This window comes from Parastagonospora nodorum (genome assembly GCF_000146915.1).
Source record: "Parastagonospora nodorum SN15 chromosome Unknown scaffold_3, whole genome shotgun sequence".
Lineage (NCBI taxonomy): Eukaryota > Fungi > Ascomycota > Dothideomycetes > Pleosporales > Phaeosphaeriaceae > Parastagonospora > Parastagonospora nodorum.
In genome coordinates, this window is record NW_001884551.1 from 1,463,896 (window position 1) to 1,489,524 (window position 25,629).

A 25,629-nucleotide genomic window follows, 5' to 3' on the forward strand; every position below is an offset into this window, starting at 1 on the left:
CCCACTGTTTTCTTTTTAAAAAGTCAATAGGATACTGGCCCTTCAGCTTCGAGATAATACATATTTACATCTAGGTTTAGCACATGCATGATACCAAGCTCACTCTCCTTAATTGGACGGAAAATCATCGAAGGGACGGTGTTTTGTGACAGAACACTCCTTGCGCATTGGTCATCTTTACGGTGCGCTCTTCCTCTCAGGTAATTTTCTCTTAGGACGCTTATGCTCTCGGGGAAGTGATGCTGACAGCTATTCCTCTCGAAGTCTCCGCCCTTTTGTGAGCAATACAAAACATCCTTTGATTGTCTGGAGTCATACGATGGTGCACGAGATGCAGGATATTGGTGGAGTATAGGTTTCTTACGGTCCTTGGCTGTCGCAGAATGCGAGCTGTGTCCCGAGGGAGGGGATACTTTGAAAGATCCCACAAGTAACTTTGAGATTAAAAAAGGCATCCATGTCATGATTAACCAGTTATCTGTAGGACTGGAAACGAAAGTGAATTGTATCTTCCAGATATCGCACCTGTACAACCGGATATAGCACGGACATAACCCGTTTAAAGCGTTTGTTTCGTGACGTGCTTGCAGCCGCACCGTTGATTGGTGCACGGGAGATCCGGTTAGGCTTTCGCAGCTCGAAAACCAAACTAGAGCTCGCCCTTTACTTTGGCCGAGCAACCCTCAAGGGCGTGCTTGCTTCCCCCCGCTAGCGATTGCCTTATACGGCGGAGAAGCTTTCTGTTGCTATTTGATCTGCCGGACCGCTCCCCAACGAGATCTATTCTCCTTTCCCGTTTTATCTGTCGTTCTCTTAGGTCGTATTGCAATCCTCCAGGAGCGACCGGCTAGGACATACCACTGCCTCGGGCTCACATTGCGCAACTTCATAACGTTCGCGCTTCAGCACTCTCGACAATGGAGCGAGGAACGGTTCCCGTTCGCGCGAGTGCGAGCCATTCAACCGTGTACGATGAGAAAACCAGCCAGCAGCCTTCCATCTCGTCAGCGACTTCTGGGGTGAGCGGTCCGAATACGGCAGCGGACCAGGTGCACGACGATCACCACGTGACGGAGAAAGACGGCGCAGTACTGGAGCCGGTGCAGTCAAGACATCTAAGTGTGCGAGATGCATCCAGTATACCTAATGAAGGTCTTTGGGCTTGGCTGCAAGTCTTGGGCAGCTTCTTTTTAATGTTCAATTCATGGTATGTGTCTCTAGACCATACGCATAGAGATCAGACTAACGATTCGTCACAGGGGCATCATCAACACATTCGGCTCCTATCAAGCATATTACGAGACCGACCTTCTAAGAGACACCTCACCCTCCGCAATATCTTGGATTGGATCCATTCAGGCCTTTCTCCTTCTCATGGTTGGTGCCTTGACTGGACCGCTATATGATGCAGGCTATTTTCGGTCTCTCCTCATTTTCGGATCTATCATGTTGGTGCTTGGGCAGATGATGCTTTCGCTCTGCCATGAGTACTGGCAGGTACTTCTTGCCCAGGCATTCTGCATCGGTATCGGAACAGGCGCGCTCTTTGTTCCAAGTGTCGCAATCCTATCGAACTACTTCTCAACAAGGATTGGCTTAGCCATCGGCATCGCAGCATCTGGATCATCACTCGGCGGTGTCCTCTATCCAATCGTGTTCCACAGGCTACTTCCTACGCTTGGATTCGGCTGGACTACAAGAGTGCTGGGCTTCATAATCTTGGCTACGATGGTCATTCCGAACCTCTGCATGCGAATTCGCATTCTACCCGCAAAGAAGCGCTCACTGCTCGACTTCGGAGCATTCCGGATACCGGCATATTCTTTCCAGGTTGCAGGCTTCTTTTGCGGCTTCATGGGATTATATGTGCCGTTCTTCTATGCTCAATTGTATGCACTGCGAGAGCACCTCACGAATGAGAATCTGGCATTCTATCTCCTTGCTGTCATGAACAGCACATCCGCTTTTGGGCGTAAGTAGAGATTGTGCTACAACACAGTGGAATACTAACATGTCCTTTCTAGGTATCATTCCCAACATCTTCGCCGACAAAGTCGGCCCATTCAACGTTGTCGTTCCGTGCTGTCTCATATCCGCAACTCTTTGCGTGTGTTTCATCGCCGTCAACTCTTCAGCGGGCATCATCGTACTCATGGCGTTCTATGGCTTCTTCTCCGGGTCATTCGTCAGTCTACCACCCACCATTGTCGTCATGCTGAGCCTGAATGCCCGAGAAAAAATTGGCACAAGGCTGGGTCAAGGCTTCACGGTCATTGCATTCGGGGTCTTAGTCGGTACACCAATTGGAGGCGCCGTACTTGACAAGGGTGGCTTTCCTGCATTATGGGGCTTTCGGTGGCGCTATGCTATTTTTGAGTGCGGGGTTTGCTATTTGCGGCTAGGATTACTTGGGCTGGATGGAAAGTCTTGAAGAAGGCTTGATTGAGGGAGGATACATACAAAAGCGTTCGAGTGACAGCATATATCGGAGTTGCAACATGCATAGAATAACCCCAAACACAAGATATCGGCTGGGCGTCACACTGCTTTGTCAGCAGTGTACCTGCATGTCCAGGATGAGTCATTGCAATGGTGTCTAACACTAACCAATTTCATGGTGTGAGCTCCTTCACCTATGTCAATCCTACAATCAAAATGTCAACATCCGACTCAATCACCATCCGGCCCCGCGAAATCTCAGACGTCCCCGCTTTGATCGATATCCTCACCGAAGTCTTCAACCTAACTAAGTATCCCGTTGACGGCCCACCATCCTTCTCGTCCCGCTTCACATCACCAAATGCCTTGCATTCCCTCGTCGCCCTACACAATGGCACTCTCGCCGGCCACGCCGAAATCCAAGATGCCTCCAAACACCCTCCCGCCATCACCGAATCCCTGACCCCACTAAGTTCCTACGCAGCATTCGTATCGCTGTTTGTGGACCCGAAACTCCAGGGCAAAGGCATCGGCGCAAAGCTTGTGCATGAGTCGGTGGTGTGGGGCAAGGCAAATGGGAAGAGGTTGGTGTTGATTGTGCTGGATAAAGATGTGGCTGCAACAAGGATGTATGAGAGGTTGGGGTGGATTAAGGGGAAGGAGTATCCGTATGAGACGAAGGAGGGGGAGAGGTATGGGGCTACGATGTTCATGGCGCCGGTGTAGGGGTAATGAGGGAGAGGCGGGGGTAGAGTTATGGAAGGAAGAGATAAGTATGGCTCTTCTATTGCAATTCGGTGAGGACGATGTGAATGCCACAAACTCACGGAGTCATCTGCTTTTGTGCTTTTGTTTCGCTGCGAAAAGTAGTTTTGATGCAGATTTCAAGTTTTGGGATTCCGTTGACGCCCAGCCAGCTCTACATTCTCAAAAAAACGCACATCATGAGATACTATAATGTGATTAGGAGTCGCAATCAAGATATGCTCTAGAGCATCTCGTCCCCACTGACATCAATGATCACGGGGATTTGTGTAGACTGTGCCATTCGCTGCCACCGTCTTCTCCGTGTGTTAGCAGATTCTTTAATTGATTAAACACAATTAGACTAGCACTTTAAATACATGAATTACGGCAAGCTTACAAGTATAAAAGTTTGATGGCGTCGGTAGTGTGTCGCTAGTGCAGTAGGTCATGTGATCGTCGCCCCTGCGCGACATAAAATAGTCAACCGCATCTGCGCAACGTAACAACAACCCTCCTAGATACATCTGCAACGGCAAAAATAATGTTTCCGACACCGGGAATCGAACCCGGGCCTTGCCGGCGCTGTGAGCGAACTACTCTGATGAGAGCGGCAAATCCTAGCCACTAGACCATATCGGATGATTTGATGAATGGGCTGTTATTTAGATGGTATAAAATGGACACGGCTGACTGAAAGAGCTGTGGAAGGCAGTTCAGAGCTGTAGGGCGTGACTCGATACATGCTCGTTGTTGACGTGGGTAGTGGGGGTGGAGCAGGATTAGCAATGTTGAAGTTTTTCTGCAGGCCCCACATGTTCACACCTTGATATGCAGAACGTCGAATTAGTACCACAGCACGAGTAAGTTAGGTGTATCCTTTTCCGTTGCTGTGTAAGTTTGCAAAGAAAGAACCAAACATTTATTCATATTACTTTCATACAATTTCACCACTTCACACTTTCTAGGCCTGTCGCATCACTTTCCTCCCATGGATGCTCTAGCTCAGCTGCACGTATCAAGTCCTCGTGTTCTTTCGATTTGGGTTTGATCGAACATCGATACGGCAGTGGGTGACTGAAAGTGCCAGGTTTGAACTCCACATTTGGTTCAACTATCTTTCCATTTTCGGTAGGCTTGGTGATATCGAAGACCGCGAGGGACTGCGCGATGGTGATGAACAAGGCATTGTCTGCTACATAGCGACCCGGGCAGATGCGTCGCCCATACCCATAGATAAACTTCCTTGGGTCTGGCTCGGCTTTATGAGTCGGAGTGTCGAGATGGCGCTCTGGCTTGAAGGCCATGGGATCCGGATAAACTTCTGGATCATGCGTGAAGTGCCAGTTGTTAGGCAGAAGAATGGAACCCTTTGGTATGCGGTAACCCCGGTAAATATCTTGCTCTATGTTGGAATGCGGGAAACCAAGTGGTAGCACCAAGTGCCAGCGATGAGTCTCTTTCACCATGGCCATGATGTAAGGAAGTTTGTCGCGGTCCGCAGCTACAGGCAGGCGACTTTTGCCTATCACGTGATCGATCTCTTCCGAGGCTTTCTTTTGGACTTCTGGATATACCATCATTGCTAAGAAGAATATCATCAGTGACGAAGAAGTCTGCATCTAGCATTAGTAGTCGTTAACAGCCAGTGATGAGGCGCTCACCGTGTCAACTCCGGCTAGGAAAAGGGACATTGCAGCCCATTTGTGGATAAATTCCATCTCTGTTTCTGTACTAGTATTTTCGATGAATTCAGATACAAATGATGTGGTATGCCTCTTCTCTCGCATCTGTTGCTTGACCCATTCGTAGGGCTGGTCGGTGCATTGCTTCAGTCGCATTGCCATCTGTCTTGCTGTCTTCTTGAACCCAGTGCCTGGAAGCCAGCCCGGAACATATCTCACTACTTTTCATCAGCTCATGTCTGTCATACCAGGCGCGATACGTACGCAATGGCAAATAGTCGACCATCCACATCCCCGGAACAGTGGAAACAGAAAAGTCGAGCATAGTCTGAGCAGCTACTTCGACGAGCGGATCTGCCCCATGAGCGGCGATATACCCATACGTGATTCTGAGGACCACACTACCCGCCTCGTTTTGGAGATGCTTGAAGAGTTTCTCTGGACTGTCAAGTACGTTGAGCAAAAAATGGGCAGACTCAATTTCCTGTGCGCGGTCAAATGCCGCTATCGATTTATTACTACTTGCGACTTGAGTGATGATTTTGCGATGTATCTTCCATGTGTCGTTGTAAGGAATCATGGCGGTTGCGCCTGCGAAGCCTACCCTAGACGAAGCGTCAGGCTCTTCTAGGTGTTCATGTGGTAAGCTCTACTGGTGAGCTGCATACTTACATATCTCCGCTGAATACCGGACAAGGTCGGGAAGAATGAATAGCCGCACGATCTCGTAAGAGTTCAAAGGCAATGTCCGGGTCGTTTATGATGATGAAAGTTTGACCCATAGCTGTTACCGAACTGATTGGACCGTAGAGATCTTTATGCTTCAGCCAGTGATGACATTCAAGCACCCCAGGCTTGGGCATATCATTCACATTGCCGAGGAAGGGAATACCCTTTGGTCCTGGGGGGAGAGGGCGAACATCTTTACGCCATAGATATCGACTGAAAGTGTATGCAACGCCCGAAGCAAGAATCAGTAACGAGGCGACAGTCAAAATACTAGCCATGTTGCATGAAGTAAGATCTGAGGTTCAATCACCGCGAAAGGCTGTGTCTTTATAGCCAGCCATGTCGACAGCTGATAGCACTTCAAATGGAAACCACTAGTACAATTCGGGGCAATGAGGATTCCTGATCCGGCGTCTTAAGGGTTAGTAATGATCACAGAAACCGGTACGGCAAGGTTCTGACAGCGGAGAAAGACACAGTGTAACGATTCGCTTAATGTAAGCAGTCAGTCCTCGTTGGTCTCTGACAGATTCTACCGTATCAAACTTTCCACAAGATATTGACTTTGGACTGACAGCCGTCGCACTTCGCGTAGGTTGCAACACCTCATGCACGAAACCCATCAGCATGCAGAATGTCCACCGTACAAAGCTGTACTTAGCTGACATGATTCATCAATGACTCAAATGCGTGACATGATGGGGCGGGGGTAGCGGTAAGTATGGCAATATTCTTATTCGTTGAAATGATTACGACGAGGACAATCTTGCAACTCGTCCCTGCAAACCAGAGGCCCAGCACACATTCATTCCTATGCACTCTACCGCATCAAACGTCCCGTTGTCGAAGTTCCTCCAGTTCTTCCCACCATCAAACGTGATATCCGAACCAGATGTGCCAACCGCAATCGCCGTAAATCCCCTCCCAGGAATCCAGGAAGCACCGGAACGATACCCGGCTGGAAAGCGCTCGCTCGCCTGCCATGTTGCGCCGCCATCGTCAGACCAAGACGAGATACCAGTGTTCCCTGTTGGGTTCTGATAATCTCCTCCCACAGCAAGTCCATGCTTCGCATCTCGAAAGCGCACAGAGAATACACCAGCTGCTGCGCCGCCAGTGATCGAGCTGTTGGTCACTTTCCAGTCATGGCCGTTGTTACTGCGATAAATTCGACCTGGGTTGACGCCACCGGATGCGAGGTACCAGCGACCAGCAGCCGCTTCCAGACACGTTCCTGATGCTGCAAATCCGGCTTCCCCGGTAAGTGCGGCAGGCATACCAGATGGATCTACGATTTTCCAACTTGCGCCTCCATCCCATGTCTCGATAAGTCGAAACTTGCCGTTAACGGGGTCGCTCATAGCAAGGCCATGTTTCTCGTTTTCAAATGCCATGCAGTCGTAAAATGCGGTGGGTTCCTGGTTGATGAAAGCTGGCTTCCAGCTCTTTCCGCCATTGGTTGTACGGTAAATCCTCGAAGCGTTTCCTTCGCCGATGGACATGATGACTGCCGTTTCGGCAGAGTAGGCTTGGATGTCGCGGAACTCGAATGTTGTTGCGTTATCCGGAAGTAAGGATGGAGAGACGTTGGCCCATGTGGAACCGCCGTTGGTGGTACGTAGGACGGTGCCGGCGGTGCCTGAGACCCATACGACTTTGTCTGAGACGGGCGCGAGGCCGCGGAACTGGCGGATTGTGTTTGTTGGTGTAATACTCCATGTCAATCTTGGTTGCGTTGAAGCATGGGCTGTAGTTGATGTTGCCGATGCAAGGAGTGCTAGAAGCACCCACGCTCCACGGATGAGATTCATTCTGGTTATGGGACTGATGAAAGAAAAGAGGAATCTCACACATACGGTAGAACTCTTAAAATTACTTCATGTTGTTATCGGCCCAAGTAATACCAACCCCGCACGTGCCGTGTCCAGTACCGGGATAGGCAGGTAGAAGATCATCACCAGCCAATTTCATTTCGCATCATTGCATCCGTACACTTTGATTAAAACCAACGATTACAGCTCGAGTAATGACGCATCTTGAAGTCAAATATTAAAGACAGAACTTTAGTGAGGTTCCGGAACAACGGGTGGCGCTTGCCAAGCGCATGTACCCTGTCTGACCCTCGAGACACGCGACTGAGTTGTGGACACAAACACCACATGGCAACCCCACCCATCCTGCGGTGACAATGAAGCCACGATTAGCTCCCATAGTAGCTGTGCTCAGCATTCTGAGCGGTACGGCGCAAGCTTCCGCCGGCGACCGATCCCACGAATTCAAAGATTGCCTCCAAATATGTCAAGCCGCCAATTGCGGCGATGAACCCACGCCTATCCGTATGCATTCACTTCCAACGCACAGCACAACCAGATGTAGAAGTGTTCACTAACACTTGACTATCAAGCTTTCCACCGCCGCTTACTCCTCTGGACCTGCCCCTCCGAATGCGACTACACATGCCAGCACGTCGTCACCTCCCAAACCCTGACCTTCACCCCACCCCACGTGTACCAATTCCACGGAAAATGGCCCTTCTACCGCTTCATGGGCATGCAAGAGCCCTTTAGCGTCATCTTCTCGCTCTTCAACTACCTCGCACATGATTGGGGCATGTCGCAGCTGCGCACCCACATCCCAGCCTCATACACGCTGCGCAAATACTACATGTGGTTCGGCTATGTGGGGCTGGCGAGTTGGATGCTCAGCATGATATTCCATACGCGTGACTTTGGGGTCACGGAGAAGTTGGACTATTTTGGGGCGGGCGCGAATGTGCTATACGGGCTGTACTACGCGCCGATTCGCGTGTTCAGACTGGACAGGGACGAGCCGAGGAGGAGGAGCTTGTTGAGGATTTGGACGGCGCTTTGTTTGGTGCTGTATGCACTGCATGTGGGATACTTGTCGTTCTGGTCGTGGGACTACACGTATAATATGGCGGCTAATGTTGTCGTTGGGGTTATTGCGAACATACTCTGGAGCGCGTTTAGTTATGTGCAATACCCGCAAGATTGGACGGACTTGGGCGGTGTGGCCGGGTCTGTGTGTTGCTTGGATTATTGGCGGCGATGAGCATGGAGTTGATGGACTTCGCGCCCGTGGAAGGGCATGATTGACGCGCATAGTCTCTGGCACCTGGGCACAGTGGTGCCGACGGTTCTATGGTACAAGTAAGTACCGCGTCAACACTTCAGTATTAACAACAACATCAGCTGACATGCGGCAGTTTCTTGATTAGAGACGCACAGGCAGACATAGCAGGAACACGGACGAAGGAGTAATGATGTTGTCTTGGAATTGTCATGAATATGACGATGGTCTTTTGATTCACCATAGCCACGACTAGCGAGTTAGCTGCAGCACGGAGCTGTGAGAAACAATTGAGACATGCAGACAATGATAAAGATTAGCACTGCCAACTTGCATAATGTAGAGAAGTCGAAAGGCAGGATGTGTACATGAACATATCAAACTAAACAGAACGTCAATCATGATGGTTTCTGTGCCGTGATCGCCGAACTAACATAGCCCTTTGCAATACTGTACATTCCCCTTCTCAGAAGCGTATGTTGTACAATTCCAACTTTATCAACTCAGCCCCATTCTTGACTTGATTCAAGTTTTGGGAATTCGGACACCCCATCGCTGTCCCATTTTCTCCACCTCTGCTGCTTCCTGCTTCTTTGCGTCTTTCTTTCTGTGCTCGATCAGATAGTTCACGCTCTTACTAGACAACGGCTTTCCGAAATCAGGAATGTCCCGGGTGCCTTCTATGAGCCCTATCTTATCCTTCAGTGGACTATCCCTTCGCGTGTCGAGTTCACTGTTGGTAAGGGAGACCACGCTCTCTTAATGCACGGGTAATGCTCTTCGCCTGACCCGTCTTCGTTCGGATTTCCATCTTCGTCGGCCTGTTCTTGCGGAGTTGCACGTTGCCAGCGGTGATAAGATCACCAAGGTCAGCTCTTCGTTGCGACCTCGATGGGTTCGGATTATCTGAGCGTTTCGCGCGTCGCCGTGCATTGGCACCTTCGATGTGAATGGCGCTGTAGAGGCTGGTGGGTTGCGGCTTAGCTGCTTCATAGACATGATCGTAGAGCTGGCCAATGGTTGTCGAAGAGGTGAGATGTGGATCAGAAATGCGAATGCCCATGAGTTGGAAGACGCGCTTGAACAGCTGGTAACATGTTAGTAAATTATACATGAACTTGATCAGCGATGACTTACAGCAAATTTAATAGCGTTGTTGTCAATAGGTGCATGTCGCCATTGCACTTCTTCTAATTGGATTTTCGAAGGTGTCGACTTGTTCGGGGGCTTGGGTATTGGTGAGCCTGTGAGATGATCGGCGACCGGCTGTAATACGCGACGTGATGGGGTGGAGTCGACAGGCTCAGCTGTAGGTATTTCTACCTCGAGCACCTCTTCCACTTTCGTAGGCTCGGCAGGCTTTGTACGTGGTACTGGGCGATTCGACATGAAGTCGAAAGGCTTCTTCTCAGGGTCAATCTTGACGACGGCCTCCCGCTTGAAGGCCGGTGTAGCGGGATCCATGGTAGGTAAGGCATCCGCTGGCAAGACTGGCTCGACAAGATCCTCAGCGCCTTCAACTAACAATTCATCTCCCTCCACAGCTGCGGACTCCCATTCAGGGGCTGACTGCATGGCCTCGAGGAAGTCCTTGGCACTCTTGTTCCCGGGATATCTCAACGTAAGCCCACCGCTTTTAACTTTCTGAAGCTTGATATCCTTCACCCATCGAGGTACATCGTAGATGCCTCGGTTTGGCAGCTTTGCGAGATTCAAGTCGAGATCAGCCTCCTTCAATGCGTATACTTCGGCTACAGCTTGCGCAAAACGAGCGCGGAGGTCCTCTGGGCGAGTGAGCTTCCTGTGCAACCCAAAACTGCCTGGCATTAATGTCGTAATTCTCGAATCTCTGTATCATAATCAGACGTACTTGTAACTTGTGTATGGGCGTGCTGTCACATCATGAGTCGCCTGTGCCATCATGAGATTATCATCCCGCAATGTGTAGGGCGTGCCTGTCAGCGACTCAATCTCATTGGCCATTCCCAGCGTCATTGGCGTATAAGTTCGCATTGTGAGCTTCTCATACTCCCGGGCCATGTCGGCTTCCACCTTTTGTTGGAGCCACTCCTCTCCACCAACATGCAGCAAGTCGGCGCCTGGTCGTGAGCGGCCACTCTCCTCTACTGGAATGTATGTGTCTGCCTCTAAGCCTTTGAGCCGCCCTTGCTGAAGCACCTCATTCTTGCCGCCCTCTTCGTCGAGCACTTCCTCGTACTCGCCCTGTTCCTCAGGTGCTATCCGGACAGGCGAAGTGGGATCGTAGGGGTCGACATGAGCGCCAATTGGCTCAGAGTCACCGAGAAGTCGCTTTTGCCATCTTCGCACGAACTGTTGATGCTTCTTCTTGTCTTGCTTCGCGGGTAGGAGAAAGCCGTTGGAGGGGGTGGAGGAGAATGCGGCGGTCGAAGTGCGGATGCAGTGGCAAGATGGGGGCGAGATCCGTGGTCGTACTGCCGAGTGAAGGACTGTCGATGGATCAATTGCCCGCGAAGGGCGCGGTATTCGGCGCATCGAGATCGAGATGTAGAGATGGGACAGTGCTCGGAAATTCTCGAGAAGTGCAGATGGAAATCGCGCCAAGGCGCCCGCCGCACACTGACCAATGAGCAACACGAAAGCGCCGAACTTGAAGATGGAGAGTATCGCGAATCGCTCCATGATAAAAAAGTTATATTACATGCTGGGGTCAGCAGCACGCTGTTGTCATGTGGTTATCGTTCCCCAGAGAATTTTTTCAAGAGCCAAGTTGAGCCTCTTTCCTCGTACTCGGCCTTTGTCACCAATACCTCCCTCAGCAACTCTGGCTGACTAGCAAATCTCGCTGCACCCAGCCATGTGTGCTTGATGGGATCCTCTGCGCGTACTATGTTCAGTAAATACTGTGCCGGCACGATCGCTCTTAGCTCATCCTCCAAGCGCTCAATAAATCCTTTGATCAGCGAATTGCCACCAACAACAACCACATTGGACAGCATTCCCACCTTGAGCGCCTCTGGTAATCCACTCAAAGATTCCATCACTGCCCCCGGTATTCCACTTTCCTGTATACCAATATCGGACGGATTGAAGAGTAACTCTGGTACTGCAAAGCGCTCATTACCCATGGTCAGCAGATCCTCTCTTGGCCCTTGCAACGGTTGCAGACCTCTGCGCATGCGTGATTTGGCGGGATCATGAGGCCTTGCGTGACCATGTATAGCAGTCTCATAGTCAGGTAGCACGTAGTCGACCACAACGCTCGAATCCAGCTCGCGCTTGTTGCCGAGCCGCCCTTTCCAGGCCCGTTCCAGATCTCTTGAGAAGTGCTGCGCAGAGGGTGCGACATACGAAACAGCCTCTTTGATCTCGTTCAGAAGATACGTCTCCTCCATCAGGTTGTAATGCCGTAGCGACGCCAGCTCCCTCAGATAGTTCGTGAGCAGCTTCCCACCAACCGTGAGACGCCGCACAGCTGATTGTATGAGCCTGCCGCTATATAGAGGGAGTATAGTTGTGTCGGAGTAGGATGTATCGATGATGAGCAAGCACTCTTGTGGTAAACTGGAGAGCGACTCGGGGCTCGCTGGGTGGTAGGCGTTTAGACGAGGGCCAACGCATCTGTAGTAGGATGCAAACTCGAATTGCTCGAACACAATCTCATCGCAATTCTTCTGCAGCTCTTTTGGGCAGTTTGGCTTTTCTGTCAATAGCAGATTCGTTTCCTTTGGGTCACACTGCCAGTGGTCAGGGACAGTCCAAACTGGAGCGAAATGTTGCGCGTACCTACCCTGAACCCCTCCACTACTGCGGCCTCCATGAACTCATGCTCCCAAATAGCCTTCTCCGCTTCCCAGTTGACAATGAAGCCTTTCTCCACTGGCCGTCTGAAGGCCAACTCGCCGAAATCCTTACATCCGTCCAGGTCTGACCCGACATAAGTGCATTTGTCGCGTGTGCTGCGCGCAATGCAGTTCGGTATCACTCTGCAATCGTCGTACGTGGGCGCCTCTGACGCGCTCGGCACATAACCAGCTTTGATAGCGTATGCGCCGTTATCAAGGACGAGTGTTTTGCTTGGTGCCGCGACGGCGGATTTTCTGGAACCTTTGGGCGGCATGTTGGTGCTAATTATGCGGGGAAGACGCTCTCTGGGAACCGTGAATTACAAAGTCGCGACTTGTGTTACGTCAGCGACACCTGTTCACGTGCACAACATCTTCACGCCAAGTACAGGCATCACCTCCGTTTGCATTTGTAACTAAAATTTATACAGGCATCACAGCACATTGGAAACCGCACATGGAAACAGATGGGAGGAGTGTATTATATTCGATGGAATCATTCGCCCTATTCACAGAGGCTGACCAGACTTACGCGATCCTAACATTAACCATCGATGTCGGAGAAGCAAACCATGAAGATTGATCTCAAGAACATGACCAAGGTAATGAGTTTCTGCAGCAGGAGAGTGTTTATCGAAGCAAGTTACATGCCACAATCGCTCAAAGGTTGAGTGGTCATGGACCACGGTGTCTTCTTTAAAAAGAAGTGATGATGAGCTGGACAGATTGGAGGTTTCTCATGGGATGTAGGAAGTCCGATGGTTTAGTGTGAAAGCGCCAGGTACGATAGTATCCACGAGCCACGGGAAATTTAAGCGGGAGTTCAAAGCGAAGCCGCTCAATTTGAGCGAGGTTCAAGCCGTGCGAGAATTTGGACACTTGGCTATCAGCCTTTTCGTCCATGGACATGATGAGGGCGAATTTATGCTTGGTGAACAGAAGTGAGGTTCCTTCGTGGTAGATTTGCTGACACACCGAGAATCGCAGTTTCCAACAAGGGCGAGAGATCGTAAACACGGTTCTTGAACCGCTCGATAACGATATCGTTCTCATTGAGCGTCCGTCACGTCCTCTCAATGCTCTTGGCGACTGTCAAGAGGAGTTGAACATGGACACGCTTACGACGATGGATGGGTAGATTACATGCACTGCACGTTGCCCGAAACGAGGCGCACAAACTACACATAACGTACGACAAACGCAGGAGCTGGAGAGAAGGGAAAGCTCATATGTTCCATGAATGTACACATAATACATGAATGCATGCAATAAAGAAGCTAGAACGTGAAACAGGAAAGCGTAATCCATATGGGCGGGTATCATGTGAAGGTAACGTGCGGTCGATCAGGTCAGGACTGGGGTCGCCACACCAGGCTGTCGAATAGGAAGAGTGGGCAGAGCTGGCGAAGGGGTTGACTTGGGCGCATGAATGTCCATTGGCAGGATCTCCGTCTTCAGTTCCCTGGTTTTCTTCTGCTTAGGCTCTGGGGCCTTCTCATTCTCCTGAACGTAGAACTTCCTCAGCAGCATAATCGCTTCCTCCCTGAAGATGCCACCGGTGACCGGGTATGGCTTGTCGATGCTAGGGCTAGGACAGGTCAGCATGACTCTCGACTCGACTCGTTGCGCGATACTTACTCGGAGTGGATGTTCAAGACACCCCCTGTCCCTCCAAAGCGCTCGTTCCAGCAGCCAAAGTAGACGGCGCGGATACCGTACTGTCGAAGCATGGAGGCGCACATGACACAAGGCTCAACGGTGACATAGAGATCGGTCTCGTTGAGAATCTTGACGGGGCTCTTGGACAAGATGCCGGCAATCGCAACGAACTCGGCGTGACGGGTGCCATTCAAGGTGCGATTCGTCTCATTCATACCACGACCGATGATTTCGCCGTCCTTGACAAAGACACAGCCGACTGGTGTTTCATCACTCTTCAGAGCAAGCTCGGCCTATTGCGGTAATAGTCAGCCATGTTCTCGAAATTTGCTTACTGGAAGTAATTCACCATGGCGATGGCCTCCCGCATGAAGCGCTCATGATACGCTCTCTCCTCTGGGTTCATTGCGTCTGATTGGTGCTCTGCGACTGAGGCTTGGCACGGCTGTTCTTCGCTGACTTGCGTCGGTCCTGGGGCGGGTGTTGTTGGTGCTGTGCGCGAATGTAGGTAGTAGAGCGCCAGGCCCAGGGCCGTAGACGCGGCAACAATGGGCGTCCATGGTGCCTGCCGTTGTGGTTTGCTGAACATTTGTGAGGAAGTCGCGCTCGAGCCAAAACGGAAGTCGCAGTTGGTGTTTCGGCAAGGGCACGCTAGTGGAACCTCTGGAGTCAAGCCGCGATTACGTGGAACTTCTGGAAAAGCCGCTGTTCCGATCACCTTGCACAGCACCACTCTTCTCGCGACTAGGCAACCATTGAGATACTTCACCTGCGCCCAGCATAGCCACCCTTGACTTACGCAACGCCCACGTACGCCAACGCCGCTCCACGGTATATTCACAAAACAGACGCCTCGCCCATCGACTCGTAGCTCCATTTAGCAGCTTGCGCCTTTGACAGCTACCGAGACCTACCTCGAATCCACCACCCACTGGCATACTCCGCACGTAGATAGCCGTCTTCAAAACCTGTACCCCTCATATCGCAGAGATGACGCTCGCCGAAGAATTCAAGTCGCGGAATTTCAGTAAGATGACCTCTGGTGGAAGCTATTGAGCTATTGCTGACGTGGTATGCTTGCAGGTATCTACGGTCAATGGTCAGTAGGTTTTCGCGCTGTCTTCATCCATCTGCATTAGCACAACAGTTGCAACAAATGTCCCCCCTTGCGCAAGAGTCGTCGACTTGCAGAGTAGCGACGTGCAGTCAACGGCCATCATGTTATACGTCACATCACCTCTACGAACTGCACCCGGCAAGTGTAGATGGCACCAACTGACTCGATTGCTAGGACCGGAGTGCTGTGCATCTTCCTCTGCTTCGCGCTCGGAGTTGCGAACATCTTCCACCCTACCTTTGTCATTGCATTCAGTATCGTGTGTTTGTGCGTTTCCCTGTTCAACTTCACCTTTTCAAGTTACTGATACTTGCAATAGAGTCTCGTCGTTTGTCATCATTTTCATCGAAATCCCGCTCCTCCTCCGTATCTGTCCAACGTCACCGAAGTTCGATGCCTTCATTCGCAAATTCAGCTCGAACTACATGCGAGCCGCCATTTACGGCGTCATGAGTGTGGTGCAGTGGATCAGCATCTGGCCCCAGGCAACCAGCTTGATCGTCGCAGCTATATTTCTCATGGTTGCAGCCATCTTTTACGCCCTAGCTGGCTTCAAGGGTCAGCAGTTCCAGGGCAGTAAGACTTTGGGTGGACAGGGTGTGGCGCAGATGATCATATAAGCGGATGAAAGAAAGCGAGCGATACCGAGTCATCGTTATGAGAGAGAAGAGCGAATGATTACGATACATGCGTCTGTGCTGTAGCACATCACAATTGAAGATGGAGTGCGATTGCCCATGCAGCGCATTGGTGATATCCCAGGATTTGCGATTTGGTTTTTTATCGCCAGTCGACAGCTAGGCGTATTGGTGTCATTTCTACAACACATTTGATGCAGGAGCCGAAAATGGATCATATTTATTTAGCCATGAGAAAAGAAAAAAGCACTGCTCCGCTGCGATAGCATATGATGCATCTTGAGACGATTAGCACACCTGTTGATGTCATCTGAGAGTGGAGGTACCGACGTAATGTCGATGTGGAAGCTGTCGAGGACCCACCTTACTATGGCGTTCTGGAGCTGTTTGGTGTCGACCGCCAGACCGAACTATGTTCGCCCTAGGAATATAGGATTAATCGACTTCGATTTGACGTACTTGACATGTGTCAAATGCCAAATGCTCCAGTATCGTCCTTGAAGAGACTGGGCTGCGGAGATTATGATGTGTCTCAAATCCCCCTCGACAGGCCCGTCCGGCCAGGAACCATGACCTGCATCCAGGTGATCAAGCGCGGGGAACGCTAAGGTACTAAAGGCTTAGCCGTGGCGTTTACCGCTCTTGTATGTAGGTATTGAAGATTCTGCATGCTGGCGTATCGTGCATCGCAAACGTGAAACAGAAATCATAAAGTCATACACGTACACAAAGACGTAGAGTACGTGTACACAAAAGACCTGATCGATGGCGACACGAGTCCATGTCATGGCGAGCAAAGCGGAATGCTCAACACAGGGTGTCTGGGCATGGCATACAGTGGCCGTACAGCCCTGCAATGGCTGGAAGGTAATACAGCCCTCTGTATTGGCGCGTCATATCTTTGTCCTGTAGAGGCAATTCTGTACAAAAGGCGTTGTATGAAATGCCGCGACTGGTGAGAGCTTTCAGGTTTCGACGCTGATGATGCTCCGGCTGCCGCATGCAAAGCGCTAGGGCCCATGCGCCAAACCAGGTATGATGCAAGATACTTAACTGCACCGCCCCAGCTTCAGAGGCAGATCGGTTTTTGCGCCTTTTTATCTTGACCATAGCAACTGCTAGTCAGAACTATTGTCAAATTTTCGTTTTCACGTCGAACCCCCATTGCGTGCTTGATGTAAGTCCACAGCCCAAAAGCTTTGTTCTGTTCAGCCGAATTACAGTCCGGCTGATTGGCTGGCTGCGAATTGAGCTACATGGAAGCTGTCCGGTAGCTTCTGCAGGTGCTGCGCGTTTTTCCACGGCAACGGGCTATCGCGATCATTGGAACCACATTGCTTATCTTCCGTTCGGCGCTTTAACCTCTATGACTCGGCTCGGTCGCTAACATCCAAACCAATTCACAGTCTCCTCTATTCGTAACCCCACACCACACCCTCACAGAACTCAACCCACAAAATGAGTGCCCCACCCTCAATACCTCCACGCCCGGCGCGAGGACAGAACAGCTCTGCGCCTTCTTCGCAATTGGAGGCGCCCAGGGTTCCTCCTCGACCAAATCGCGGGGACCGCTCAGCCTCTCCCAACCCGAACAGAGACACCTTCGCTCCCTCTCCTCTAAATAGCCCTTACGGAAACGGCCCACCACCTAAGCCACGCGAAGTTCCTTCTCGTCCACCCAGCACCTCTCTTCCTGGGCTTGGAGAAGAAGGCAACGAGTATGCCAGCTTCGAAGACTTGTCCAAGACCCTCACCAACGAGAGCGCGGGTCAGCCATATGCCTCCCCACAACAAACCAGCAACATTGCTGGGGATCTGCCGCTGCATGCCCCCAAGGCTTCTGTGCCGGCGTCCACCGCCAAAAGCCGGATCCAAACTGTGACACGCACAGACTCATCACAAGCTGAGGCTGCCGGCTTTGGCAGGCAGCTTGTGCCAGAAGACAAGACTGCCAAGAGTGCCCGCTCGGGTTCTTCTATGGGATCTCGTCCCAGCTCGATATACAATGACAAAGATGAGCACGGCATTCCCGAAATCGGCGTCCAGGTGCCCATGTTCCGCAACGCGGGAGACGTGCAAGCCCCAAGCCCTGCACCCGTTCAACAGCAGGGCCCTGGAGGTATTGGTTTCCACAACAAGGCGGGTGGTCGTCACCACGGACGCACCAAGAGCGGCCGCGAGATCTTTCATGGACCTCCAGGCAGCTACGGTATGCATGGACACGGCAAAATCTCCCAGGATGATTTCGAGAAGAAGTGGTATGAAAGACATCCGGAAGATCTGAAGCGCGAAAAGGCTGGCGAATACGGGCCACACATTCAAGAGAACCGGAAAGACTACCATTGGCGTGCAGACAACCTGGACCAGCTCGTACATGGCGCTGGTACACAGGGTATTGGACTAGGTAAGCACTGAGCCGGGCTCGTTCCATCGATGTACAGGATGCTAATGATGACACACAGGTACCTCACGAGAGGCTGTCAGCACGCCTGACGAACAGATTGGCTACATAGCTACCGAGCAGTACGCCTCACGCTATACAACACCGCGTCCGCAGTCTTCAGGCCGACCCGCATCGATCAAGGCCGGCGTCCACGTCGACTCCCCTCTGCGCCAAGAAGCAGAGCCGGTACAGGAGCAGCAGCTCGACGACAATGGCGAAGTCTATCATATTGATCCTCCTGCTCACCGCGGCAGCAAAATCCACGGTGGAGGTTACGACCCACCTACCGAAGACCTTGGCCCTCAGGGCGGGAACACTGCAGAGGAAGGTGGATGGGTCACTGAAAGAGGCTATGGCATGCCTATTCTTGCTTCCGACGAGCTGAAGAAGCATCCTGATTCCGAATGGAGACAGCCTGCTATCAGTCCCGAGATGGAGCGTCGTGGTGACGAATACACTGTCAACGAAGATGGCACCCCAGCCTACATTACAAAGGCTCGGCCTCATAGCAGAAATTCTAGCAGAAACGAAAACAAGCCCCAGCGCGTGGTTCCAAGCCCAGCACAGTACGACAGGGGCGGTACACCACTTGAGTCGCACAAGGAGTACGAGCCGTTGTTCCCCGAAGATGAGGAAGACGGTACCAACAAGCCCAAGAGCCAAGTCGATAAGCTCAAGCGTCCCAGTGTCGCACGCCACCACTTCCCGAGCCAGGACGTCTGGGAAGACACCCCTGGCAGTCTGCAGCTGCAAACAACCGTGGAGACTCCAGAAGTTCCCGACGAACCCCAGAGCGCTGTCGGTGATGTCGGTGAAGTCAGCGCATCTAAAGTATTCGAGAAGCCCGAGACCGAGGAGGCGCGCAAGGACAATATCACGAAAGAAGACCAGCAATCCTTCTTGCCTGAGCATACCAGACGGTTCGCCGCAGAGAACAAGCTTCTCGGCAAGGTTCGCGGCGAAGAAGTCCCCCAGCGTCCTGGTATGCAGCAACGTTTCCCCAGTCAAGACATTTGGGAAGATGCGCCTGAACATGGCCAATGGGAAACAACCGTCAACACACCACAACAAGAAGAAACGAATGAATATGCTGAAGATTCACCCGCGGTCGAAAAGCCCAGCGTGCCAGCTCGTCCGCAGATTCCGGCGCGACCACAGAAGGAGGAGTCTCCTATTGACAAGAAGGCACCCATCATCCCCGATCGCCCGAAACCACAAATTCCAGTACGTCCCGCTAAGTCCACTACTACTGCTAGGGGCGAGGAGGCAGCATCAGAACCACAGGCCATCGAGGGCGATGCATCACAGCCAAAGGCCAAGCCACCAGTCCCGGCGCGACCAGGTAGCTCCAAGATTGCTGCCCTCCAGGCTGGTTTCTTGAAGGACCTGAACAGTAAGCTTGGTCTTGGTCCCCAAGCACCCAAAGTCAAAGAGCCAGAACCTGAGGCAGAGCCAGAGCCAGCAGCACCTCTCCAGGATGCTCGTAAGGGCAGGGCCAAGGGTCCTCAGAGGAGGAAGCCGGCAGCATCCCCAACGCCTGCAGCCACCGTGACTTCTGAGGTTGCAGTATCTCACCAGAAGCTCAGCATTGGCCCGATTACTGCGATGTGGAGTATTGATTCATACGACGTTTTGGATGTACCGGCTGCTGGCCTCGCAGCCAAGCTCCAATCGAAGCTTCAGACCCCCAGCAGGTCTGAAGACCCCGTTGCAGACTCGTCTGAAGCAGGGCTTTCGAAGACGTTAACGCAAAGCAGCCAGGTCGGAGAACCTCTTGAACTGTCGAAAATAACCTCGGCAACAAGTGCCGCGGCATCAGATCTTCCTTCAGAGCTATCGAAGACGATCTCACAGGGCAAGGAGGCGGCATCAAGCCTACTTGGACCAGACGAAGCTCTCGTGACTGAGACTGCTCCAGGGTCTGTTGGGGCTCCTGGAGCATTCCCCGGCATGGATGGTAGTGATGAAGCCGCTGGTGGCGTTTCGCTCGAGCAACCATCGAGTTCGCAGAAGCCTGTTGCAGAAGAGCCTAGCGCATCAAGTCCCAGCGCGGAGAAGTCCCTTGGTGGCAGCATTGCGGACAAACTCGAGAAGAAGAAGGAAGAAGCTCCTTCTACTGCAGGCACGGTGCCTGCGAGTGAGGGCGCTGGTTCTACGCAGTCTTTCGCTGGTTGAGTCCGGTTTTGGTAGGTGCATGTATGTTTGTCCGGCGTGCAGTAGGTTTTTGATGCCGTTTCTCATAGACATTCAATGGAAGTCATTTGGTCTTCGCGCTGCAATTCTATGCTTGCTACTCACTATGATGATCGTCACAGCCAACACCCGAGTGCATGACAGCGCGGACGTTCCCGAGGAGGCCAATCCTCCGCGAGACTAGTTTCCCTATAGGGCTGAAAAGTCATCCGCAACCAGACCTCACGTTTTGAGCCGCCGTCGCCACGAAACTCGCCACGCGTCCGTCATAAGATCGGCACCCGAAATGCGGCAACTGCGGGAGGTTCGGCGACGTCGCCAAGCAATGACATCCTAGGCCGTGAAGTTTTCGAGAAAACTTACGTCAAATGTGGATCTTGCATAGGCACAGTTACCCTGAAGAAGCACGCTATTATTCACCACGACCCACAACCTCATCAAACAACACCAACTTGGCAACCCCGAGCTATGGAATAGCTGTGCTTTCTCCTCAGGAGAGCCGTGAATAGCCATTGAAGCACTGGATTTCCCCACACAGCTGCACTCCGCGCTGGGCACATGGAGTACTCTTCCTTCCGAGGACCCTTGGGACGACGCGAAAGCTGGGGAGAATGCAGAAAATGGCATGCATTGACCCACAGGGCGGCGAATGTCCCCAGGATAATCTCGGACACTAGTGACTGTTGCGCGAGGCCCTGAAGGCCGATACAGGAGGTCATGGTTGTTTAAGAATATGAGGTCACCTCGTTGATTTACTGCTGAACCTACCACCTACATACATCCTCTCCCAGCTAGCAAGCATGGGTATCACAGACTTTTTGAAGAAGGATAAAGGCGCGGATTTGGCGATGGATGCTCCTCCGCCGTACGACCCGTCAACAAAATCGGAAGATACTGAAGAGGCGTATGGGCATAGCACGAATATTCAGACTGGAACGAGAGATGCGCTGCCTGGGGCAGATGACAATAGCGATACGGGGAGCGAGAATTACAAGACACTTGGCCGCTGGCGGGCATGTGTGATTCTGATCACAATCGAAGTCGGCATTGGTAAGTGGCTGGTGTGTCAATCGTCTTTAGGGTGTGACTGACTGTGCGTCAAGGTATCCTATCTCTACCAGCTGCTCTCAAGACTATAGGGCTAATCCCTGGCATCATCGCAATTCTCGGTTTCGGCATCCTCACCACATACAGTGGCTACATCCTTGTCCAGTTCTTCAGGCGCTATCCGATGGTCACAAACCTCGTCGACTGTGCGCAGGTCCTCGACAAGCGTTTTGGAGCTTTCTTTGGCGCAGCCTTCATTCTCAATCTGGTCCTTATCTGCGCTTCGGCAAACATCACGATGTCGGTGGCACTGAACACGCTGTCGAATCATGCGTTATGCACGGTTGCGTTCATGGCATTCCCTCACATTGTCTGCTGGATGTTGTGTTTGCCACGCAAACTTACATTCGCCGCGGCTCTGTCTTGGGTCTGCACTGTTTCGATTGTCGCCGCCGTCCTGATCGTCATGATCGCACTTGGTGTTGCAGGTCCTCGAGCACCTCCAGGTTTCGAAGTTTCAATCACGCTTGTGGGCAAGCCGACGTTTGTGGAGACTGTCAATGCTCTCCTCAACATCGCATTCGCATTCGCTGGCAACCAGTCATTCATTAGCGTCATGGCTGAAATGCGCGATGCTTCGAAGGATTTCCCGCCGGCTTTGTTCATGCAGAAGAGTTTCGAGGTGGTTATCTACATCATCGTGGCATGCGTCATCTACGGTCTTGCCGGCGACGCGGTCACGTCTCCTGCGCTTGGATCCGCTGCAGCAATTCCTGCAAAGATTGCATATGGTGTTCTGATCCCATCCGTGCTGGGTACTGGGTTAATCATCGGCATTACAGCGATCAAGGTAAGAATCTCACATGTGAAGGAGCGACCAACCACCACTAACTTGTTCCCAGTACATGTACGTCGCAATCATGCGCCATTACAAGCCGCGCGAAATCAACGTCCACAACGCCTTCACCTGGTCACTATGGATCGCGATCGGTACGCTATTCTGGCTAGTCTCCTTCATCGTGTCCAACGCAATCCCCATCTTCAGCTCCATCCTGAACATCACTGCGGCCATCTTCATCAGCTGGTTCACTTTCGGATTGACATCGGTGCTATTTTTGCATTTGAAACTGGGAGCAGAAGCACAGCACAAGGCGGAAGTTGGCGCTCGCATGCCTCAACTATGCGATTCTCTCCATGACTGTTTTCTTGATGGTGGCAGGGCTGTACACGTCGCTCAAAGCGCTCATTGACATTTTCAATGATCCCGAGAGTACGCTGAATGGACCATTTACTTGTGCGGATAACAGCATATTTTGAGCGAGTCGTGTATAGTACCGTAGTTTTCACACTTACGTCTTGCAATTTAAGCCTAAGCATCTTCATTTTATACTCGACAACATACTGCCACACCAATGAGGATTATAACCTTGACAAACCTAACTTCTTAACCTCACCAGGCCCCAGCAGAGTTGGTGCCCACCTTCACCGAATGCGAAGGGTGGAGAGTTAGCCTAGATATATTCAAAATCTTCTGCAAAACTAGATGAGATATCCTACAGCACTAAATATATGCAGGCTTCTTTATAAATTTATCAAGCGCGCTCCTAAAGACTATTAGATCACTTCGCGCATGTGCAGAGCGGACACGAATTTTGCCAGGGTCTGGTGACCTCATGCCACTCCTCCTCTTTTCTCAGCATCAGCCATGAACTGACCCAGCACATATATACGATCCCCATTCCTCTCACAAAAAAAACTCCCCCAAAAAAAACTTCCATCCAACCATACTTATCTCCACATGGGCTATTCGCTTTTGGTCTGCGCTGCCATATGCTCTAGCATGCGATCCAACTCCGCACGGGCTGCATGACTCAACGGACAAAGACTCGTCATAGTCAACGGTGGTCCGGATTACAGTCCGAAGTTCTTCCTCACTATGCATTTATAGTGTACGTAGTCGTCAGTTTTGAATTCGATGTCGTAGTCGAAATCTTCCCAGATGAGCTTGCAGTTTGCTTGGATACGCTCGCCTTCTTCAGTAGACATTGGTGGGTGGTGGAGCGAGCATGTAATGTAGCAGAATGGGGGAGGTATCGCGAATGACATGTGATGAAAGAGTAATCATTATAGTCTTTACAGTAGGAGTAATAGTGTATGCATGACTTCTTTGCGTACGAACAAACCAAACATCGAACCAAACGTGAAGCTGATAAACAGATGGAAGCATTTCGAACATGTAGTTGGAGTATATCTGGTATGAAAATTCCTTGTGTGGACATGCGTTGGTTTGAGAACCGTTGCACCATGAAGCCGAGACTAAACTCAACTGCATATTTACAGCACATTGTCGCTGGCATGTGGTAATAAGACCGATATCTGGAATTTCATTTTCTTTCAGACTGACGTGGCACGACAAGCCTTTTGGCGAGATTTGTCATGCATGTTTTTATTGCTTACGAGTCACGACACGGTTGCATTGGTGTACACCAGAAAGATCATCCCCGATAGTTCCACATGCGAACATGTGGCAATTCGGGAGGAAAAGGGTCTAAAAGATAAGGTTCCGACTCGCGCTAAGCTCGATGCTTGGGATCAAGAGACCATGATTTAAATATTTTTGGTTATTGAAATTGGTTGCAAAATGATCTGCTTAATTGACTCACGGCTTGTCAGCGCTATCTCTACTTGGATTGGAGAAGCCTCCCTTCATTCGGACCATATTGCAACCCATTTCGGCTTATTCAATAGCCCTTTTGTTCCTCTCGGTAAGACCGTTGTATTGTTAACTCCCCTGGCACCTCACCCGCTAGCGCTTTTTGACCATTTCGTTCATGCGGGGCGGGGGAATCACCTCGCCTCTTGAGATCCGATAATTTTCAGACTGTCCCATGCACTCCATGTCATTCTTCCAGAGTTCGGCATCAGTGCCGCGTATATCTTCCAGCTCGGTCATCAGTTGTGACACTTGTTCCATGGTCGCAAAGTCTTCTTTGTCTCCTTCTGTAACTCCTGCTTGGAACAATGAAGCACCAGAGAGCTTGATTGAATGAAGTATAGCCGCAACGATGCCTCGAATGGTCTTCCCATGGAAAGTAGACAGATCCCAGGTTTTCTCGGCGTTATACGGCAGACGATCGCGGAACCGGATGAGGAAGTGTACTTCTCTTAAAGCGGGAAGGAGTAGGAAGGTTGACCATCTCCCATAGGCACGACTGCTCCTGGGACAACCCTGACGGTCGCTATAACCCAGTTCGAGCCTGATGTAGCGAATCTTTGATAGAACCCAACCGTCGGGGAATTGGCGATGGAGTGGGACGTTTATAGGTAACTCGTATGGATCGATGCTGAATGAGTTACAATCGTAGATAATGGACTGCGCTTCATGATGGACTTGGCGACAAGCGCGAAGGATGTCGACATGGAGTAACGGGTTGTCCTCACCATTGTATTTGAATAGCGACTTGAAAGCCGGCACAGATGTTGGAAATATTTGGAATCCAGTCATAACCTGCTCTTTGCGGTCTCTCGAGATAGATGGAGAGCCGCCTCGACGTAGTTCTCGAATAGTTGCTCTATATCTGAACTCTTGCACGGAGATTATTGCGAAACCAGCACCGTGCTCGACTGTGAGGAGATATTTGTATATCTCGCATCGGATTTCGGCTGGCAAATCCATGAAAGGAGACGAGGCATCTCTGTGTATAGTTCAGTACTAATACGAAAAATGTATCAGTTGTGCTCACTGATTCTGATGCCGAACGAGACGTAGAGAAGTTGACATGGTTGTTGCTGTCGGATGTGGATTGCTGACGGTTGGAGTCTGAGTAAAGTAGTCTCGTGGCGGTACTTGAGGTCGGGTTTGAGCCTGAACATATGGGTATTTCATTACCTAGCCGTTGGTGAGAGGCAGATCCCTGTATCCACGTCAAATGCTACTATTCTCTCACTCGGTGCCAATAACGCTGTTTGCACAAGTCCTATGGACAAGTGCCTTCACTTGTGAAATGTCCTACGTTTAGAT

The 25,629-nt window shown here is 51.2% G+C and overlaps 12 protein-coding genes and 1 non-coding gene across 13 annotated transcripts in view; 7 read left to right on the forward strand and 6 right to left on the reverse strand.

Annotated features, from left to right (window-relative positions):
- SNOG_02491 (hypothetical protein) overlaps positions 1–74 on the forward strand; it is a gene marked incomplete at both ends in the record, with an annotated part of 683 nt that extends 609 nt beyond the window's left edge. The window contains one exon of the mRNA XM_001793045.1: positions 47–74. Within this exon, the coding sequence (XP_001793097.1) occupies positions 47–74 (28 nt within the window). The remainder of the gene's footprint in view (positions 1–46) is intronic.
- A 1,119-nt stretch (positions 75–1,193) lies between these two features.
- On the forward strand, positions 1,194–2,431 carry SNOG_02492 (hypothetical protein; the record flags this gene model as incomplete). Its single annotated transcript, XM_001793046.1, has 3 exons — positions 1,194–1,207; positions 1,260–1,972; positions 2,025–2,431. The coding sequence occupies 3 exons, from the start codon at positions 1,194–1,196 to the stop codon at positions 2,429–2,431; spliced, it is 1,134 nt and encodes a 377-aa protein (XP_001793098.1).
- A 224-nt stretch (positions 2,432–2,655) lies between these two features.
- SNOG_02493 (hypothetical protein) lies at positions 2,656–3,165 on the forward strand (the record flags this gene model as incomplete). The annotated part of the gene is made up of 1 exon (XM_001793047.1): positions 2,656–3,165. One exon carries the CDS (start codon positions 2,656–2,658, stop codon positions 3,163–3,165), a length of 510 nt encoding a protein of 169 aa, XP_001793099.1.
- A 566-nt stretch (positions 3,166–3,731) lies between these two features.
- SNOG_16642 lies at positions 3,732–3,825 on the reverse strand. The gene is made up of 2 exons: positions 3,789–3,825; positions 3,732–3,766 (listed from the first exon to the last, which is right to left on the reverse strand). It is a non-coding gene; the product is annotated as a tRNA-Glu (tRNA).
- Positions 3,826–4,130: 305 nt separating this feature from the next.
- Positions 4,131–5,875, reverse strand: SNOG_02494 (hypothetical protein; the record flags this gene model as incomplete). The annotated part of the gene is made up of 4 exons (XM_001793048.1): positions 4,131–4,799; positions 4,848–5,086; positions 5,133–5,473; positions 5,541–5,875. 4 exons carry the CDS (start codon positions 5,873–5,875, stop codon positions 4,131–4,133), a joined length of 1,584 nt encoding a protein of 527 aa, XP_001793100.1.
- Positions 5,876–6,346: 471 nt separating this feature from the next.
- SNOG_02495 (hypothetical protein) lies at positions 6,347–7,408 on the reverse strand (the record flags this gene model as incomplete). The annotated part of the gene is made up of 2 exons (XM_001793049.1): positions 6,347–7,282; positions 7,385–7,408. 2 exons carry the CDS (start codon positions 7,406–7,408, stop codon positions 6,347–6,349), a joined length of 960 nt encoding a protein of 319 aa, XP_001793101.1.
- Positions 7,409–7,785: 377 nt separating this feature from the next.
- Positions 7,786–8,878, forward strand: SNOG_02496 (hypothetical protein; the record flags this gene model as incomplete). Its single annotated transcript, XM_001793050.1, has 4 exons — positions 7,786–7,933; positions 8,002–8,635; positions 8,723–8,767; positions 8,824–8,878. 4 exons carry the CDS (start codon positions 7,786–7,788, stop codon positions 8,876–8,878), a joined length of 882 nt encoding a protein of 293 aa, XP_001793102.1.
- A 120-nt stretch (positions 8,879–8,998) lies between these two features.
- Positions 8,999–12,786, reverse strand: SNOG_02498 (hypothetical protein; the record flags this gene model as incomplete). The annotated part of the gene is made up of 7 exons (XM_001793051.1): positions 8,999–9,367; positions 9,456–9,774; positions 9,825–10,488; positions 10,558–11,315; positions 11,457–11,498; positions 11,555–12,429; positions 12,453–12,786. The coding sequence occupies 7 exons, from the start codon at positions 12,784–12,786 to the stop codon at positions 9,213–9,215; spliced, it is 3,147 nt and encodes a 1,048-aa protein (XP_001793103.1). The 3' UTR covers positions 8,999–9,212.
- Positions 12,787–13,855: 1,069 nt separating this feature from the next.
- On the reverse strand, positions 13,856–14,759 carry SNOG_02499 (hypothetical protein; the record flags this gene model as incomplete). Its single annotated transcript, XM_001793052.1, has 3 exons — positions 13,856–14,099; positions 14,150–14,463; positions 14,520–14,759. 3 exons carry the CDS (start codon positions 14,757–14,759, stop codon positions 13,856–13,858), a joined length of 798 nt encoding a protein of 265 aa, XP_001793104.1.
- A 111-nt stretch (positions 14,760–14,870) lies between these two features.
- SNOG_02500 (hypothetical protein) lies at positions 14,871–16,152 on the forward strand. Its single transcript, XM_001793053.1, has 2 exons — positions 14,871–15,554; positions 15,607–16,152. Exons 1-2 carry the CDS (start codon positions 15,436–15,438, stop codon positions 15,905–15,907), a joined length of 420 nt encoding a protein of 139 aa, XP_001793105.1. The 5' UTR covers positions 14,871–15,435; the 3' UTR covers positions 15,908–16,152.
- Positions 16,153–17,383: 1,231 nt separating this feature from the next.
- Positions 17,384–20,543, forward strand: SNOG_02501 (hypothetical protein; the record flags this gene model as incomplete). The annotated part of the gene is made up of 2 exons (XM_001793054.1): positions 17,384–18,329; positions 18,388–20,543. The coding sequence occupies 2 exons, from the start codon at positions 17,384–17,386 to the stop codon at positions 20,541–20,543; spliced, it is 3,102 nt and encodes a 1,033-aa protein (XP_001793106.1).
- An 818-nt stretch (positions 20,544–21,361) lies between these two features.
- SNOG_02502 (hypothetical protein) lies at positions 21,362–22,858 on the forward strand (the record flags this gene model as incomplete). The annotated part of the gene is made up of 3 exons (XM_001793055.1): positions 21,362–21,622; positions 21,694–22,458; positions 22,511–22,858. 3 exons carry the CDS (start codon positions 21,362–21,364, stop codon positions 22,856–22,858), a joined length of 1,374 nt encoding a protein of 457 aa, XP_001793107.1.
- A 1,556-nt stretch (positions 22,859–24,414) lies between these two features.
- On the reverse strand, positions 24,415–25,389 carry SNOG_02503 (hypothetical protein; the record flags this gene model as incomplete). Its single annotated transcript, XM_001793056.1, has 2 exons — positions 24,415–25,303; positions 25,352–25,389. The coding sequence occupies 2 exons, from the start codon at positions 25,387–25,389 to the stop codon at positions 24,415–24,417; spliced, it is 927 nt and encodes a 308-aa protein (XP_001793108.1).
- Positions 25,390–25,629: the final 240 nt, after the last annotated feature.

Coding starts and splice junctions, on each gene's coding strand:
- SNOG_02500 (XM_001793053.1), top strand. CDS start 15,436: ATGGCACCAACTGACTCGATTGCTAGGACCGGAGTGCTGTGCATCTTC. Junction 15,555..15,606: donor GCATTCAGTATCGTGTGTTT/GTGCGTTTCCCT, acceptor TACTTGCAATAG/AGTCTCGTCGTTTGTCATCA.